We start from the raw sequence: 13,273 nt of genomic DNA, 5'->3' as shown, positions 1-13,273 counted from the left end.
AGAGGAGATGTGAGAGTGGAGATGTGAGAGAGTGGAGATGTGAGAGAGAGGAAACGTGAGAGAGGGGAGACGTGAGAGAGTGGAGATGTGAGAGTGGAGATGTGAGAGAGGGGAGATGTGAGAGAGAGGAGATGTGAGAGAGGGGAGATGTGAGAGAGGGGAGATGTGAGTGAGAGAGGGGAGATGTGAGTGAGAGAGGGGAGATGTGAGTGAGAGAGAGGAGATGTGAGTGAGAGAGTGGAGATGTGAGTGAGAGAGGGGAGATGTGAGTGAGTGAGAGAGAGGAGATGTGAGTGAGAGAAAGGAGATGTGAGTGAGAGAGAGGAGATGTGAGTGAGAGAGAGGAGATGTGAGTGAGAGAGGGGAGATGTGAGAGAGGAGATGTGAGAGAGAGGAGAGAGGCTGAGGCACTACAGAGGGCACTAGACTGACTCTGCTGGCACGCAATGGGCGGGTCATTGTTCCCCAGGGCATGCCCGGCTGCCAGGACCTGTCAGGAGGCTGGCTGTGGCATTCAGCTCCACTGAGGAGCCATGTTGCTGTCTATTCAGACCCTCTGTCCCTCACAGCAGCTAAAAGGGGACTCTAAGCTTTATTAGCAAGAGAGTGTGTGAGTGTGTGAGTGTGTGAGTGTGCATGACAGGCCACTCCTGGGCACCGCTGGGCTCCTGGCAGTATATTTGCGTGTGATGCTGGTTCTCAGTTCTCTTCCCATCCCCAGGCTGAATAGCTATTTATCCTGCTCATTCTCCCTGGCCTGTATTTTTCTTATGCTAGCCCGTCTGAATGGTCCGATGCTGATCCTTTTCTATACACTGTGGTTTGGAGTGTCCGGTCGTGGTGTACTTCCCTGGTATGCCACCGTTTTAGAGAGCATTTGGACAGAATATCCTGCTGTGTGTGAAGAAGACTCGTGAAAGACTAGAAAGACTATGGAATGGTGGTGGCTTTCTCCACATTCAGGAATACTTCTGTTCGGTCATTACTCGTGTCCCCTGACAAGCAGGACACAGAGTGCAGTGGTAAGGACCCACAAGGAGAGATATCGTCATCGTTGCATGGGAGACCTCATCTGTAAGCACTAAAATGCAGTTGATTGTACCCCAAATTCACACATTCGCTATGATACAGTCATGCAGAATACATTTATTATCCCCAATAGGCTGGTGAGCACTAATAGAATTATCAGGCATATCTGCCTCCCTCTCTCCCTCTTGAATTACTTAAGGCTTATAAAGTCTGACTCCTATTCCTTTTGACAATATGAACATATGGTTGCCATCAGAAGGAGTCATAATGGCCTTACTGGAATTGAGGGTCAAAGTTAGGCATAATGAGTTTTGGCATAATGACAGTACTCTGCTGGGGGTTTTGCTCGGCAGGGTGTACAGTATGTTCGTGCCTGCTGTTTGCCAGCTTCCAGACAGAACAACATCGAGTGTAGTGGCTGTTGAGTAGGTAACACTTTGCCTATACAGTACATTAGAGATTTGAATTTCATCGCGATATTGTCTTGCAAGAAGAGAGCGGCAATGTTGATTCAGATAGAAATACAGTCTGAAGTTAGCATTATGTTATTATGCGAATCAAAGGAATCAAAGGAGTGAATCAAAGGAATATGTCCCATAGCAATGCAGACGAATGTGATGAGTCAAATATTAAAGGAACTGATTCATTTGTAGTTGGTCAGCTCAGACTGAGGGAGAGGTATAGCTATGCAAGGAATCCAGTCCTGGAGGGACAATAATAAAATGGGTCATGGTTCCATGATTTTTCTCTGTGAAACTGAAGTAAGGACATTCCAAGCCCTTTGACTGTGGAGTGAGAGAGCAAAGTACTAGGCTTGACTTACAGTAGGAAACTGTGATGATTCACATGTCTTGAGGGTGAGGTCATTGCAGTGAGGTGGTAGTACTCAGGGGCGGACTGGGACCAAAAGACGTCTCAGGCATTTCTAACACACCGGCCTATTTTTCTCCTTGAGGCCCCCACACACACCGGCCTATTTTAGCTCCTTGAGGCCCCCACACACACCGGCCTATTTTTCTCCTTGAGGCCCCCACACACACCGGCCTATTTTTCTCCTTGAGGCCACCATTATTAGCCAGATAATGATAATTTTGCAAAAACAAGTTTGACAGGCACAATAGGCTGAAAGTGGAAGGCCATCTGGCATTTGCCCGAAGTGACAGATGGCCAGTCTGCCACTGGTAGTACTGCACAAAGGAGAGCTGTTTAGTTCTGCTGACTTGGATCAGCTTCCATCCACTACTCTTGAATCCCAAAGCTTGTGACAGCTAGTGCACCTGGGCAGGGAGCAAGCCCTTTTGACGAGGAACAAACCCCTCTCTACCTTAACCTCTCTACCAGTTGGCGGGTGCATGTTTCTACAATGAGTTCATCTGTCAACACGTTTAGATCCTACAAGACCCTTGAGACAAGACAGATTCTACAGACTGAAGTCTGTGTACACACAGATACTGACCCCTGCTGGATACATTGACCACCACACCTCTTATAGTGTTAACCAGTGGTAGTTTACATATCGAGAGCGTCTATCTGCATTAAAATTGGGTTATTGACATACCCTTGCTTTGTTCTCTACCTATATACTACTCATGGTGTTGTTAGGTCCAAAAGAAAACAAGATAAAAAAAATTGCTGACACCTTTCAAACCAATGAGGCTTCGGGAACTTTAAAGCCAATTATCTCAGAGAATCCTATTTTTTTTTCAGATATAACTTGATAGTCTCAAGCTCTCCATATTCTGAATGTTTGGGTGTTGTTTTGTGTCCTCCGATGTACAGGTTAGTGATAGGGATATTAAGTGTACACTATCCCTCCTCTCCCTGTGCCCTTTGTGTGTGGTTGCAGTTTGAGGGCTGTCAGAAGGCTTTCTCTCGGCTGGAGAACCTGAAGATCCACCTGCGCAGCCACACTGGAGAAAAGCCTTATCAATGCCAGCACCCAGGCTGCCACAAAGCCTTCAGCAACTCCAGCGACCGAGCCAAGCATCAGCGTACACACCTGGACACGGTGAGTTGAGTGGCGTCTCTCAGACAGACACACAGAAAACACGCGCATTGAGAATTGAGACGCTGACCTCTTACTCTAAGTGTTCTTCCTTGTTCACTCTCTCTTGTGCTCTCTCGTTCTCGTTTTTTGTTGTTCTCTCTCTCTGTCGCTGCCTTGTTCTCCTCTCTCTCGAGCTGGACTTACCCACATGGCAGATAGCGAGCATTTCCACCTTCAAGAAAGCTGTACATAAATGCTTCTGTGTAGACTTTTATCTAGACAGCGTCTATGTGATGTGTATGATTTTATTGATTATATGGAACCCAGGGCTCCCTGGAAAACAGTGACTGAGTGGACTATCCTGGCTAAATAAATCAAATCAAATGACATACAGACACACACTGAAAGCCGAAACTGGAAGTTGTTGGTTTTGTGACATTATTTACAGTTGTGTGTGTCCGTGTGCGTGTTTGTGCAGAAGCCGTACGCGTGTCAGATCCCTGGTTGTGTAAAGCGCTACACTGACCCCAGCTCCCTGCGCAAGCACGTCAAATCCCATTCCTCCAAAGAGAGGCAGTTGAGGAAGAAGGTCAGTATGGAGCTGCCTGGACTCTACTCTTTACACTTGAAATACACTCTTTACACTACAAATTCGCTCAATCCCCCTCAGCAACTTACACTTTGCAGTGAAAGGACCCCCTTGACTTTATCACAGTCTCAATGCCTTTTGAGACATACGCTCTCTTACACAGCCTCTTACTTTCCCCCACTTCTATTGTATCGCAAACACATCCACTTATACAGTACACTAACGCAGAATGCCTCCACATATTGTTGTATAAATCTTCACTAGTTAGTTGATTTTCTTTGTAAATGCTCAGACCGTATTAAACTCCCTGTTGGGGATAATCATGCTCATTAATTCTATCTTACAGTTAAGGTTATGTCACCATAGATACAATTTGCCGCAGGTGGTGGGCTGTTTCTATAAAAAAAGTATTGTTTTTACGAATGCTCCCACATTCACTGTTTTTTCATTAGCAAGTTAGTGTATTCTCTACTTGCATTTATGCTGATCTCTGTACCTCTGTATCTCTGTGATTGGTCTAAAGCTGAGGTTGTCTGTTGACATGAGCCAGGAGGCATTAACGGATTGCCTAACCATCCAACCCCTGAAACCCAGCCTCTCTCCTCTGGGCATGATTGACAGAAGGTTGGGCCAATCCCCTAGCCCCTCCCTAGATCACTACACAGGTACACATCATCCAGATACTCTGACTGTGCCTTTATTTAGAGTTGGGTAGACCGATTCGGGCGTGAAATCCATGGTTTGATATGTACGTATATTCTACTTAATTAGAGTCTCAGTGATGGGTTTATGTTGCGTGTAGCCTTGTCCAGTGTATCTATATCGCTATTTTGTTGTCTGTGTTTTTATAGATTTGCTGTCCAGTGGCCAGTCAAGCCACTGTGTGTCTCTATCCATCCCTGTCCCTCCAGCTGTTCCACAGTGCCAACCCTCCTCAAACAGCTCACACCTGGCTCTGCAGGACAGTTACAGGTACTGCAGCCACACAGCAGAACAACTAGTGTTAGTCTTCTAAGCTATTTGAGTTCACCACAGAAGTTTGTTCAGCTTTGACTATGAGGCAATTCTATAGTTTTTTGCTTGTTTCATTGCCGGTTGTAAGTTTATATGCAGAGGGAACATTTACATTTATGATAAACAATTGGTATTCATACAATGGTGTTTTACCTATGCTCAAATTATGAAAATTCATTAGCAGCTGTCACAATCTGGACCATGCTAAACTTCCCTGACTTCCGTCACTTAGTACTTGTTGCTGTGGTAGTTATGTGGAAATCATTTTCTAAGACATTGGTGGTGAGAACATTTCCATTTGAAAACTTAAGCGCGGTGATATGTGCACAGTGCGTGTTATACTGTAATTCTGTATTAAATGTTCAAATGTGCAGGAGACCTCATCTTGAACTAAAAAAGGGGGAACTATTTAAACCATTCATCATGCATAGTCATATTTAGTCACATATTTGTATCTCTGTAACGAAGGCTACTCATCATCAATGCAGTAATCAATTTACAATAAAAGTATAGGATTAGAAGTCGAGCAAGGATTTCTATAACTGCATTCAATGTTCCTTCCTTGAGACTTTGAGAATTCAGTCATGTTCCCAGATCTTGTGTAAAGGTTGAGGCATTTACATTGAATGTGTTTCGTAGTTATGACAAGTGCTGGCTAATGAAAGTTCTGAAAGTCATTACCTTAAGAACAGTCTTTCAGTCTCTCTCACTTCCTGCTGGGTAATCAATTAACGGCGTTCTTGGAATTCTGCAGGTGAAAGAAATGATACCTGTATATAGTGAAAGACCTTACCTAGTCCTGTTGAAAGCCACAGCCCCTTCAAGACACTCTATTGATGGCTTTTGCCAGATACTTTTCTCGGTGTGTCTAAGACATTGACGGCGAGATATGTGTTTTAATGGCATCGCTGGTAGCATACTGTCTGGCTCTCTGACAATGTGTCAGACAATGAATAGACGGTTATATTTCTCATCCATCCTGTTAAAGCAGTTTGGTTTTTGAAACATGTTCACATCTACTTTCTGGGAAGAGAACCTGCTGCAGGCCCAGTTGCATCTGTTGGGCAAGCGACTTGGTATTTCTATTCATGTTGAGTTCCCGTTGGCAGAGTGACTGTAGCCATGACTGATTTAAATGCCTATCCCCTTTTCCTTCTTTTTTTCCTGATCTGAAACAAATAAGTACTTAAACGTCGGTTGTCATGGCTTCATGGCAGCAAGCTCATAGTTAGAATAATCTGATTAAAATAAAGCACCATTTTCTCCCCTTTTGAAAGACCCCAATGGGCTTTTTTGTGGCCCGCAGCACCTCAGCTGTGAAGAGAGCGGTTGGGAAGAGGTTTTACAGGTTGGGAATGGCCAGCAACATTGTTGCCTGGTCAGCCCACACAAAAAAAAAAACATTCCTTCATCCATGCACTTCAAAGGCGGTGAGAAGGAGTGTTTTCTGTCGTTTTGGGCAGCCAGATGCTCATGGCTTCTCACTGACACTGATTGATTGTCCTGGTAGCAGCGGTAGGCCACAGCATTCACCACAGGATTCTGGGTACACAATCAGCCAATGAAAGCAGGCCTTGCTTTGCCTCATCAGTCTCTAGGGCTTGCATTAGTGGATGCTATAGCCACCATCTAGAGTGGCTCAGGAATTCAATAAGTGAATCATAAAATTGGAAAAATACCATTCAGAGGCTCCGGGAAGAGGATTGCTGTAATTACTTTTCTAGATGTTAAATCGATTGTAAAATCCCATTTGCTATTTTATTCACTGCCATTATGTGATTTCTTTATTTCCTCATTCAGCCTGTGCATTGTTATCCCCTTAATCAATTGCATTGTAAACACCTCAATTATTTTAATTATTACCCTGGTGCCAGTAAGAAAAATGAAAAAGGTTTACAGATACACCATAAAAGCACTCATTGTTTGGCTTTCCTTCTAAGGATGTTCTTCACAATATCCTCTTTCTTACTTTCTGATGCTTGGTATGGGAAAAGAAGGTTGCCATATTTAAGTAACCAGGCATTTTAGTCTGGGCAAACAAACAAACTAAAACAAGTCATTAAGATTTCTCTCACGTATCTGTGCTTAGTTAACATGGGTTATTTAAAGTCTGAGAGGTGTGCTGTGTTACTGCCCCTCAGTGATGAATTAGCGGCCTCTTTTAAACAGACTTCTACTTGTCAGATATCACTGTCTTTTCACTGAAAGAGCTGTCTGTGGGGCAAGGGTGTAACTTTGGGTTGCTTATTGGGGGAGGGGGGAGGGGACCGACATAAAAAAAACAACTGTGAAATATATCCAAAACTTTCCTGATAATTTGGTCAATATATCCCAACCACAACATTTCTGTATTACTTTAAACTGTTGGTCTAACACTGCATTTACACGAACGAACATAGTGCTTTTTGAGGTCGGTTCGGTTTTCCTTCCATTATTAAAAAATTATCACGGTTTTCGATTCCAGTTTCGATGATTTATTTTTAACAAATGCACTATGCATTATGTTGGTTGAATGCTGTAACACAGAATAAAACAATTAATAAAGTCCCATGATGGTAGTGACTGTTCATTACTGCTTATCACTTATTAACCATCAGTTATTCACATTACTTCACTTTAATGAAATATTTCAGTTGTTGTGTATAATACATTTGTTTTATTTGATGACTTTATTATTTAATTCCAAGTCATCATCTCATCTCTATAGAGCTGTTGCCTATGCTGTCTGACAAAATCACTATTTTAGTAGATCTTCAAAGTAAATAAGGTATACTTTTATAACTTCTGAATACCAACTATCAATCACTTAGATCATGTATTCTCTCTCTCTCTCTCTCTCTCTCTCTCTCTCTCTCTCTCTCTCTCTCTCTCTCCATGTCTGCCCCACACTTATCTAAACTAGCAGGCACAGAAGAAACACACAGACCGGACCAATAGGCGTGCAATGGATTATGGTCATTGTAGTTAAATACCATATTTTCTGCTCTAAACTATGTAGAATATTGACCTGTTGGAAACTACAACTCCCTACTACATCGCACAGAGAAACTGTGCAATGTGCTTATTGAGCTCACAGAAAAAAAGCTACCAATCAGATCAGCTCTTAGTAGGCTACAGATCAGCAAACCCCTTTAAGTGTCATAATCTATTATGCTTATTTGTATACTTTTCACTACGCTTTTCACCCCCTCTAATTCTGTAGCCTACTAGAAACAAGATATTTTAAGGTTTATAATACTACCAAAGTTGTCTTTGAACTCCCAAAAATGGGCCCAATATACCCGTTAACAATATCACTCATTTTGATAAATATCACTCATGCCCATTTTGTCACTTCACAATATAAACTTTCTCCATTTGAAAAAACATCATTTTCTACATCATTCTTATTTGTGTTTATGAATTTACCATGTAAAATTTGACTGTACTATTTTATTTGTTCCAAGTTAGCTCACAAAGTTGAGGGTTTGTTAAGGAGAGAGAAAGAGATATTGCATGTTTCTCCATTCTCCTTACAAGCAGGCATGTGCACAGATTGGGCTCTACCTGTGCAGAGCACATGCCCCTTTGCCCTTCACGCCTCCAAAGTCTCCTTTTGGGCGGTGGTATAATTTCTATGAAGCTGAAAGAAAAATGTGCAGTTTTACAGCTGATTTCCTGTCACCTGTTTCCTGTGACACAAATGATGTGTTCATATCCTATCTGGGGAGAGGGCTATGTCATAAGCCCTCAAAGTTCCAGAATGGGGTGAAAATAGCAGCCATATTGGTCAGGGAGAAATCCAAACCAGTCTAATTGGAATGAATGTCAGTAGAGGCATAATCTTGATTTTACTGAAGCAGAGAAATTAAAAAATTGTGTAATAGAATTATTGTCAACCTAAAATATTGTCTATAATCATAAATACAGTTTATATGGGCTTTATACCAATTTTCTGTATAAATAGCCTCTGAAATATATGTATATATTCGGGGCTCCCGGGTTGCGCAGTGGTGTAAGGCACTGCATCTCAGTGCAAGAGGCGTCACTACAGTCCCTGGTTCAAATCTAGGCTGTATCACATCCGGCCATGATTGGGAGTCCCATAGGGCGACGCACAAGGGCGTCATCTGGGTTTGGCTGGGGTAGGCCGTCATTGTAAATAAGAATTTGTTCTTAACTTGCCTAGTTAAATGAAGGTTGTATTTTTGAGACCATAAATGTCTCAAAAAATATAAATTGGAAAGCTGAGAGTGCTATTATATAATATCAGTACTTGTTACATTTACAACTTTGCTAAGTCCTATCATCAACTGATTTCAGCCAGTGTATGGCTGTGGATTGACTACATTGTTTGAATGGAATGTTGGCATATTGGCAGTTAATTTGAGAAAATGTATAGAATCATTCCTCAAAAACCGTCTGGCTAGCTAGCTAACAAACAGTGCCAAAAAATTATTCAAATTCATTATTTTACACAATATCTTATCACAGCATACCATGGTTGACCAACTCCATGACCAAAATGGCTGACATTTATCCAATCAGAAGGTTCATATATATATATATATATATATATATATTTATTTTTTTTATTTTTTTGGGGGGGGTTGGGTGCCCCCAAAGCCTGTGGGCCCCCCGCCTTGCATGGGCTGTGGGGGTTTGTGGTACGCCAGTGACCCCCCCACCCACTCCGTTGGTTGTGCATGTTGATCTGCCCTGTATAGAGCTCACGTGTGGCCGGTTGTGCATTTTTCCTAGTCTGCCCTGTACAGAGATTCAAACATACATGGCTTGAGAGATGCGGTCGCCAATCGAGTGTGTGTAGCTAGCTACTTAGTTAAAATATCAACAGTACTGCCACAGCAGCATAACATTTGGTTAATACTTGATAACACTTGATTTAGCCTACATCATCATCAATATTCGGTCTGGTTGGCTGATACGTGCAGCAGAGAGAGACAGAAAGACATAGAGGTAAAAGTAAAAGAAATCGAGCTAGCTAACAAGCAGATTTACATGAATCATCAACATCAATGATCAGCTGATAGCCCACCCTCTTTTCCCCATGTCAATCATGTTTTTAGGAGGCACTGTAAATAGATTGCTTAAGATTTGTGATGATGAGTGAGTGTGTTGTTGCATAAATAAATAAGCCAACTGCAGGGGCAGTGTCACAGTATCGTGATGTTTTGCAGCAGGTGTGCAGATTAAATTCTGTATGTCCATTTGTATCTTGAACAACCTGATATTATTTCATATACCGGTTTGTGAAACATTTCAGGTTTGCCAATAGGTCCCCCCACCACCTCAGCCCCGGGTCACACCAAAACCAACTGCCTGGTCCCTCCGCTCCTCTTACCCACCATCCCACTGGCTTATCCCTACAGACCAGCACAACTCTGAGTCATCCCAGTCACACTCCTGTAGTAAAAACAGACCACCACCCAGGTAAATGACATCTACCAACTACAGGCACATCAAATATGTTCACTGCATTCATCTATTAGGTGCTAATGTACTAAATTGAAGATATCCTTCCCTGGAATGTCAAAAGTGACAGCAGATCAGGTCAGTAATGCGTCCCAGAGTTCTGCATAGGATTACACCTGCACCTACAGGAGGGCGTAGCTTATTGACTGTGGAAATGTGGCTGCGGAAAGAAAACAATGGTACAATTCCTCAGGGAAATTCCTGCTCTGAAATGAGAGTTACTGTTGGTTTTATTGTGTGAAAGTCTATTAAAGAAGTGTGTGGGTGGTTTGACATTCTGTTTTGACAGATACTCTCAGATATAGGATGATCATGGCTTAATGCTATTTGTTGTGCAGCAGGTGGCTGATGTTTTTCTATTTAGGAAAAAAGAAGCAGCTTTACTCTCTAGATCATAGCTTAAAATAGATTGCACATTTTCCCCACTGGACTTGCCAGCAGTGCTTGATGTTGCCAAGGTGTTCATGCTGTGCACAGTTTCTATTGTTTTAATAAGAACAATGCTTCAAACTACTCAAAAGTACAGATCTGTAGTATCAGAGGAGTAATAGTGCTTCCATAAGGTGCCATGGTGGATGTAAGGGTTCATAGAACTACAACTGAGTATTCTACCTTTTATCTATACCAGATTTATTTGTGCATACGAATATCAAGATATGAAGCCAATGTGCTTGTGGGAAGAAGTAACAATGAAGGAAGATGAAAAGAGGGAAACACCAGAGAAGGAAAACAGATTCTTCGGTCTCCCCCTTCATCTATTCATAAAATGTAAATAACTAGATGTACCTGTTATTTTCCTCCGCAGGTTTTAGTGGTCAGATCCAAATGGTGTACTCTCCATCATACAACAATGATACACGCAAATCCACCAAGCAGACCAACTCCTGTCACCTGATGCAAACCCCAGTGTTTGATGGCAGCTTTGCTCCAACATTTACCACTCAGAATGGACAAGACATCTCCCAAAGAGCTCTGCCGTCTGGGCTCACAGGTAATGAAGAGACAAAGTACAATTACAGTATAGTACGGATCAACGTGCATTCATTCGCATCTATCGTATAACAATGACTCCTTGTGTGTGTGCTGCATCCACAGTATACGACCTGCAAGGTGCGTCACAGGATCTGCCGGCGCCAGTGATGTCAGAGGACGCTTATCTACATGTCAGCGCGGTGGACCGTTGCTCTAGCCAGCTCTCCTGTATTTACACTGAGGGTTGACGTCAACAAATCTATCCACTTCTTAAGGCAGATACTTTCTATAATATTCCTACAACAACCCTATTGTTCTTCAGCTCCATGCTCACTGACATTGACCTGAGTGTGATGCCCCTATTGGGTGAGAACTGTAGACAAGAGGGGACATGCAGTAGTTTTAATTAATTAAATGAGCAAAATGAACATATACATATCACTTATTAACTGATACTATTCAATCGACATTGTTTTCATAATGGCAAGTCATATGGTCATATGTATCATAAAAACTATTCTGAGATCCTTACTTTTGAAGTCTGCAAGATGCTGTCTTCATTCAAGTGAGTATCATCCACAGGAAGCTGCTGAGGTGAGAACGGCTCATAATAATGGCCGGGAAGGGAGCAAATGGAATGGCATCAACCACCTGGAAACCATGTGTTTGATGTATTTGTTACCATCCCGCCAATTCCGATCCAGTCATTACCACAAGCCCGTTCTCCCCAATTAAGGTGCCACCAACCTCCTGCGGTATCATTGGATGTCAGAGTCTAAGCCCACAATGAAATATGCCTCCTAAAGATTGTGTTGTACTGAAAAAAATGTCACTTCTGTGGATGCCTATGGTCTTGAGCTTTGGAGGATTTTTTATGTTTACATTAGTTGAATGCATTTGTACTACAGTTGGATCTAAATATTGTCCCTCCTATTATGCAATTACTGTAGATACCATAAAAAGCACATGAAAGGCACATTCTTTTGTTTTTAAAACGTGTTAGTAGCATAGGAATTATACTGAACAAAAATATAAACACCATGTAAACTGTTGGTCCCATGTTTCATAGGTTGAAATAAAAGATCAGAGAAATTTTCCATACTTACAAAAAGCTTATTTCTCTCAAATAAATGTTGTGCACAAATTTGTTTACATCCCTGTTAGTGAGCATTTCTCCTTTACCAAGATAATCAATCCACCTGATTGGTGTGGCATTTCAAGAAGCTGATTAAACAGCATGATTATTACACAGGTCTTCAATTGTCTACCATAAGCCGTCTCCAACATCGTTTTAGAGCAGGGTTTCCCAGAGTCGGTCCTGGGGCCCCCCTGGGTGCACGTTTGTTTTTTGCCCCTAACACTACACAGCTGATTCAAATAATCAAAGCTTGATGATGAGTTGGTTATTTGAATGAGCTGTGTAGTGCTAGGGCAATAACCAAAATGTGCACCCAGGGGGGCCCCAAGGACCGAAAATTTGGCAGTACATCCAACCGGCCTCACAACCGCAAACCACGTGTAACCACGCCGGCCCAGGACCTCCACATCCGGCTTCTTCACCTGCGGGATCGTCTGAGACCAGCCACCCGGAGAGCTGATGAAACTGGGTTTGCACAACCAAAGAATTCCTGCACAAACTGTCAGAAACCGTCTCAGGGAAGCTCATCTGCGTGCTCGTCGTCCTCACCAGTGGACAAATGCTCACCTTCAATGGCCACTGGCATGCTGGAGAAGTGTGCTCTTCACGGATGAATCCCAGTTTCAACTCTACCCGGCAGATGGCAAGGGTCGCAAGGATCTGTACACAATTCCTGTAAGCTGAAAATGTCCCAGTTCTTCCGTGGCCTGCATAGTCACCAGACATACAGTATCACCCATTGAGCATGGTTGGGATGCTCTGGATCAACGTGTACGATAGTGTGTTCCAGTTCCTGGGAATATCCAGCAACTTCGCACAGCCATTGAAGAGGAGTGGGACAACATTCCACAGGTCACAATCAACAGCCTGATCAACTCTATGCGAGGCAAATGGTGATCACACCAGATACTGACTGGTTTTATGATCCATGCCCTACCTTTTTTTGTTTAAAGGTATCTGTGACCAACAGATGCATATCTGTATTCTCAGTCATGTGAAATCCATACAGTAGATTAGGGCCTAATTTATTTATTTCAAATTGACTGATTTCCTTATATGAACTGTAACTCAA

General features: G+C 42.5%; 1 protein-coding gene across 3 annotated transcripts in view; it reads left to right on the top strand.

The window, feature by feature from the left end:
* Positions 1–12,149, top strand: part of glis3 (GLIS family zinc finger 3) — a 33,959-nt gene extending 21,810 nt beyond the window's left edge. For all 3 annotated transcript variants that reach the window (XM_029708984.1, XM_029708985.1, XM_029708986.1), the window contains 7 exons: positions 2,876–3,037; positions 3,495–3,605; positions 4,129–4,270; positions 4,457–4,577; positions 9,883–10,049; positions 10,897–11,082; positions 11,187–12,149. In XM_029708984.1, the coding sequence (XP_029564844.1) occupies positions 2,876–3,037; positions 3,495–3,605; positions 4,129–4,270; positions 4,457–4,577; positions 9,883–10,049; positions 10,897–11,082; positions 11,187–11,311 (1,014 nt within the window). In that variant the 3' untranslated portion in view covers positions 11,312–12,149. The remainder of the gene's footprint in view (positions 1–2,875; positions 3,038–3,494; positions 3,606–4,128; positions 4,271–4,456; positions 4,578–9,882; positions 10,050–10,896; positions 11,083–11,186) is intronic.
* Positions 12,150–13,273: the final 1,124 nt, after the last annotated feature.

This window comes from Salmo trutta, chromosome 23 (genome assembly GCF_901001165.1).
Source record: "Salmo trutta chromosome 23, fSalTru1.1, whole genome shotgun sequence".
In the NCBI taxonomy this organism is placed as follows: domain Eukaryota; kingdom Metazoa; phylum Chordata; class Actinopteri; order Salmoniformes; family Salmonidae; genus Salmo; species Salmo trutta.
Note: the sequence above shows the minus strand (reverse complement) of the source record. Positions and strands in the feature narration are given on the sequence as shown.